Below are 6,733 nucleotides of genomic sequence, written 5' to 3'. Positions count from 1 at the left end.
CCAACAAAAACACTGTCCTGTATATTACACAGATTCGTGTTGTGTGTAAAACTGTCAACACACATGTGAGCCAAAAACAACAGGGGAAGAGTTCAATGTCCACGAACCAATTCACCATTCCTCGTTTGAAGTGGAAGCTGACCTTATCATTTTCCTGGGCATAAATAATCATGCTTCACTCTGAAAGTCGTTTATATTTGGTGACTTCATCAATCATGCAAAAGCAAAATCACAAAATAAATGTTTGGTGAGCTTTCAAACACTGAAACTGGAACATGTATGTGCTACTCATCTCTGGGATGGTTTCTTTGTTATCAGCAACTGGGGAACGTTTTTAACTTTCTTGTTTTGAAAACACGGGGACAGCTTTTGTCTGGAGGGTAAAAGTTCTTGTATAATGGCATGTGCGTGCTTGTGTGTGTGTGTGTGTGTGTGTGTGTGTGTAGTCTTCAGTTTAACGTCTTCCACTTTAAGTGATATTAGACGGGGGAAAAAGAAGAAAAAAAAAGGGAGAGCTGGGGTGGGGGGTGGAGGGTGGGGCGTGGTGGTGGGAACAGTATTGGGCAGAGGGTGAAGAATGGTGTGTGTGTATGTGTGTGTGCGTGTGTGTGCGCATGTGTGTCAGTTTGTGTGGTGGGGAAAGATACAGAGCATTGGAAAAAAATAAATCATTAAAAGGGGAGACATAGGCACAATATAGAAGGAACCGCTAACATCAAACAACTGTAACAACTATAACAAATGTCCACTTGGACTATGCAGCAAACCTTCTGCAATAGCAGATAACATCTTGAAATTGTCAAAAATACATTCAAAAGAATTTTCCGAGAAGTCTGGTAAAAACGATTTCAGACTCTGACATTCAAAGAGTATGTGTTTGCTAGAAATAGATTCTCCACATATGCATTTAACATCTCTGCTGAACTTTGTTATAAAAGCGTTCAGCTTTATCCTGTTTGATAATGCCTGAATTTGCCTTAATCTGATTAAATTACTGAATGTATTTGTGTGTGTGTGTGTTTTTGTGTGTGTGTGTGTCTGTGTCTGTGTCTGTCTGTGTCTGTCTGTCTGTCTGTCTGTCTGTGTATATTTGTATGCATACTCAACACATTTTCATTTTAGTTTTTTACCCTCTGCTGTGTACCTTGTATATAAATTAAATTTTATTATCCAACACCCTGAATCACCACAGATTGTGCAACAACAGAAGATAAAAATAAACCTGTGCTGTGTACCTTACATTAAATAACAAAATATCCAACAACCTGTGAGGCAACAGAAGATAAAAAAAAAAAAAAAAAACCTCTGCTGATGATACATAACAAATTATCCAAAATCCTGAATCACCGAAGACTGTGCAACAACAAAAGATTAAAAATAAAAATTAATTAAAAAAAACTAAAAAACCTCTGCTGTTTACCTTAGATCAAATAACAAATCATCCAACAACCTGAATCACCAGAGACTGTGCAACAACAGAAGATAGAAATAAACCCCTGCTGTGAACCTTATATGAAAAAACAAATTATCCAACAACCTGAATCACGGAAGACTGTGCAACAACCGAAGATAAAGATAAAACCTCTGATGTACGCCTTACATTAAATAACAAATTATCCAACAACCTGAATCACCAGAGACTGTGCAAACAACACAAGATAAAAATGATAAAAAATAACCTTTGCTGTGAACCTTATATGAAATAACAAATTATCCAACAACCTGAATCACGGAAGACTGTGCAACAAGAGAAGATAAAAACAAACTTCTGCTGTCTACCTTGTATCAAATGACAAATTCTCCCACATCATGAATCACCAGAGACTGTGCAATAACAGAAGATTAAAAAACAACAAAAAAAACAACTCTGTTGTGTACCTTATACTGAATAACAAATTATCCAACAACTGAATCATTGCAGATTGTGCAACAACAGAAGATAAAGATAAACCTCTGATGTATACCTTATATTAAATAACAAATTATCCAACAACCTAAATCATTAGACACTGTGCAACAACAGAAGATAAAAAAAAAAACATCTGTTATGCACCTTGTATAAAATAACAAATTATCCAACAATCTGAATCACCAGAGAGTGAGCAACAACAGACCAATAAAAATAGCCTCTGCTGTGTACCTTATGGTACACAACAAACTATCCAGCACACTGAATCACCAGCGACTGTGCAACAAAGACAATAAAATATAATTAAAAAAATTACCTTCTCAGGACAAAGCTCGGCCATCACAAATCTCTTCACTTCACCAACACACACACACACACACACCCACAGTGACTAAGAACAGTAATGACACTGTCAGATGACACCAGCACTAAACACAGGCCAGACACACACTGCCGACTGGGACCCACCACACAACCCAGCCACTGTCTTTGCGACACCTACTCAGAGAGGGAAGTTCTAAATATCTATCAAGGCCACTCCGTCAAGGCAGCAGCAGAGCATTCCACAGGAGTATACCATGAGCAAGAGAGCAAACCTCTGTTGCGATACTAAGTTCTCCCCAATCAACCAAAAGTGGGCTAACAGTCAGTGGAGTTGGTTCATCGTTGGTGAGTCAGCTTCTTCTGACCACCATCGCTCTCAACCCATGATAAACTATAACAAAACAGGCAGTGTGTGTGAGGATGTCCTCTCTAAGCTTTGATGTATAATGTATATTCATGATTGAACTGCGACCTTTGATGAATGATGGTGTGTATATGGCTGTGATGTAAGTGTATGTCTTCACCAGCTGGTTCGCTCTGATGCCTTCCCACATCTCCTTCATCTCTGCATTCTTCATGTTTTCGGTTTATTTCTTCATTTTACTTACTTTCACATCACAGTTTTCAAACATAATACAATGGAAAACAGACTCAATAACCAGACAAGTACACATTAGTTCTTTAAAGATATATTGATAGATAGATGTTTTCATGCTCTCACACACACACACACACACACACACACACACACACACACACACACACACACACAGTCATACTTTCACACTCCCATCTCTCATTCTTCCCGCTTCCCCTAAACCTTGGTTTTTTGGGTGTGTTTTTTTTGGTTTTGGGGGGGGGGTTGGGGGGTGTGGGTGGGGGGGATAACAATTCTTTTCATGTAATATCTCAAAGAATGGAAAGACTGAAGCCTGCCACTACTACTGCAACACACACACACACACACACACACACACACACACACACACACACACACACACACACACACACACACACACACACACACACATCCACACACACACATCCACACACACACACACACACACACATCCACACACACACACACACACACACACACACACACATCCACACACACACAATCCACACACACTAACACACACATTATCCACATCTACACACCCCTCACATACATACACACACACACACATACAGGGACACCAAATCCTGCACACTGCAAAAGAGGGCCATCGCAAGTTATTGTAAATTCAGTCTGGCTGAGAGAAAACGGCTGAGAAATGAGAAATCGATTGTGACAATAGGTGGCAACTCTTTTGTTTCCTTATTAGCACATGGGACAGCCACTCTGTCTTCAGCTGTCAAAATTTCACAAAGGTCTTTCACTTTCACACACGCCAGCTTATTCCTAAATTTATACAGTCTGTTAAACTGTCTGTCAAAAATAGAGCTTTCAGTTTGTTTGATGATTGGTACTCCCAAACCGCCCTATGACTGGTGCAACAACAAACAAATGATTAGAACAGTGTTGTTAGCGTTCAGTGGGTTATGGAAAAAACATGAACATGTACACCAAGCATGCACACCCCTGAAAATAAGAGTTTGCCTATCTAAATGGCAGGGGATAAAAATAGTCACACACAAAAGCCCACTTGTGCATACCAGCTCATTCAGAAGTTACAGCCCACAAACAGAGAAGAAGCAGAAGAAGAAGAAAAAGGAAGATAAAGAAACCTCATTATATCATTGCTGAGCACAGCTGAACACAAAACGCGCAGCACACCTATTCCCCATCATCTCTGCTTGATGCAAGAAACAATGGGGTCTTCACCATTATATCTACTCCACTGTAGGAAATGCAGGGAGGAGAGGGAGCAGGGGGGAGGGGAACAAAGAAAAAAAGAGAACAGTTCTCCCAGCACTGACACTGACGGTTAACCCCTCGACTGCTGAACCTCAGCGAAATGAGGTCAGTGTGGCATTTGTTTGAAGCGCAGTTACTACTTTTTGTGCACTTCCTGATGTTGTCATGTTATTGATTTTTCTCAACAAAAGCAGAGCAATCCCAATATGTCCAAATATAAAGAACGTTGACTGACACAATAGCTGAGTGGTTAAAGCGTTGGACTTTCAATCTGAGGGTCCTGCGTTCCAATCTCGGTACTGGTGCCTGGTGGGTAAAGGGTGGAGATTTTTCTGATCTCCCAGGTCAACATACATGCAGACCTGCTAGTGCCTGAAAACCCCCTTCATGTGTATATACACACAGAAGATCAGATACGCATAAGAAAGATCCTGTAATCCATGTCAGCATTTGGTGGGTGATGGAAACAACAACATTCCAAGCATGCATACCCTGGAAAACGGAGTATGACTGCCAACATGGTGGCTAAATAAACAAAATTGTCATAACGTAAAATTTTACATGTCTGTATGAGTATATGTGTGTGTGGCTGAAACCTGATTGAATGACACAGGAAACAAATGATGAGCGCCCAATGGCAGCTGTCAGTCGGCTCTACCCAGGTAGGCAGGCTGCTGTACAAATGACTCTGTATTTGTATAGTGCTTAGAGCTTGGTCTTCAACCAAGGAAAAGCGCTTTAAAAGTATCCATATCATCATCATCATCATCATCCTGACCTGTAAGCTCAGTCTTAGAGCAGTGAGATGTCATCCCATCATTGACCAGCTCACAGGTCAGCAGCAGTCTAGGGGTTAACCTTGATGTGCATCACACCCTAGTGGAGCTGAGCCAGATCCCCAAATAAAGGTCCATTGTGGTCATACACAACTGATGCTTTTCCATCTCTACCCCAAGCCTCCCCTCCCTCCAGCGCGCCCCCTCCTTGCCGCAACACACTTTTTTTTCTTCTAATCACTCACACCACCACCATCACCCCTTCAACACACTTGCCCTTTCTAAATTCACAACAGCAGGCCATTCAACAGTTCACAGGGCTTTCTGTGAAAAAAAAACAGAACTATTTTTATCATCCAAAAACCTGAAATCAGCTCTGAAAGCAAAACAAAGGAGAGAAATGTGCAGACACTATCAATGAGGCGTTTCACACAAATTCAGGAAGTGCACTTGCAGCCACACACAGCCACACCCACACAAGTATGCACACCCACACACATTTGCATGAGCACACACACACACACACACACACACACACACACACAGAGTCACACCTGCCACCCTCCTTTTCTTCTCCTACCCCCCTCCACTTTTTCTACCTGTCTAATCACATCACTTAAAAGTCGAAAGATGCAAACTGAAGACTTCTATTACTACTATTACTACAACTACAACACACAAACACACACACTACTACTACAACACACACACACACACGCGCGCGCGCGCGCGCACACACACACACACACACACACAAACACACAGTCCTAAACACACACACACACACGCACGCACACACACACGCACGCACGCATGCACGCACATGGTCACACCTCCCCCCTCACTTTCTCCTTAGTGCTTCCCTCTCCCTCACCCCTCTACTTTTTTTCTTGTGTAAAATACTAATAATATCACTTAGAGAGGAAAACTGTATAATAGAAGACAACTAAGTACTAACACCACACACTCACAAACACACACACACACACACACACACATGATACATGTACAACAAGACATCCCCTACTATATCACACACACACAGACACACACACACACACAGACACACACACACACACACACACACACACACAGACAGACACACACACACACACATGCACACACGCACGCACACACACACACATGGTCACACCTCCCCCCTCACTTTCTCCTTAGTGCTTCCCTCTCCCTCCCCCCTCTACTTTTTTCTTGTGTAAAATACTAATAATATCACTTAGAGAGGAAAACTGTATAATAGAAGACAACTAAGTACTAACACCACACACGCACATGCACACACACACACACACACACACACACGATACAATACATGTACAACAAGACATCCCCTACAACACACACACACACACACACACACACACACACACACACACACACAGACACACACACACACACACACACACACAGACTCACACACACACACACATGCACACACGCACGCACACACACACACATGGTCACACCTCCCCCCTCACTTTCTCCTTAGTGCTTCCCTCTCCCTCGCCCCTCCACTTTTTTCTTGTGTAAAATACTAATAATATCACTTAGAGAGGAAAACTGTATAATAGAAGACAACTAAGTACTAACACCACACACGCACATGCACACACACACACACACACACAATACAATACATGTACAACAAGACATCCCCTACAACACACACACACACACACACACACACACACACATGCACACACGCATGCACACACACACACATGGTCACACCTCCCCCCTCCCTTTCTCCTTAGTGCTTCCCTCTCCCTCCCCCCTCTACTTTTTTCTTGTGTAAAATACTAATAATATCACTTAGAGAGGAAAACTGTATAACAGAAGACAACT

General features: G+C 41.9%; 1 protein-coding gene across 2 annotated transcripts in view; it reads right to left on the bottom strand.

Annotated features, from left to right (window-relative positions):
• LOC143286446 (sorting nexin lst-4-like) overlaps window positions 1-6,733 on the bottom strand; it is a 41,354-nt gene that overhangs the window by 30,804 nt on the left and 3,817 nt on the right. Inside the window, exon 1 of one of the 2 annotated variants that reach the window (XM_076594015.1) lies at window positions 2,226-2,354. The exons of the other annotated variant lie outside the window; for it this stretch is intronic. Coding sequence (XP_076450130.1) covers window positions 2,226-2,249 — 24 coding nt within the window. The 5' untranslated portion in view covers window positions 2,250-2,354. Of the gene's footprint in view, window positions 1-2,225; window positions 2,355-6,733 lie in introns of those variants that run through there. 2 annotated transcript variants of the gene reach the window in all.

Source organism: Babylonia areolata, chromosome 10 (assembly GCF_041734735.1).
Source record: "Babylonia areolata isolate BAREFJ2019XMU chromosome 10, ASM4173473v1, whole genome shotgun sequence".
NCBI lineage: Eukaryota > Metazoa > Mollusca > Gastropoda > Neogastropoda > Buccinidae > Babylonia > Babylonia areolata.
The sequence above is the reverse complement of the archived record's forward strand: the minus strand, read 5'-3'. Positions and strand labels throughout refer to the sequence as shown.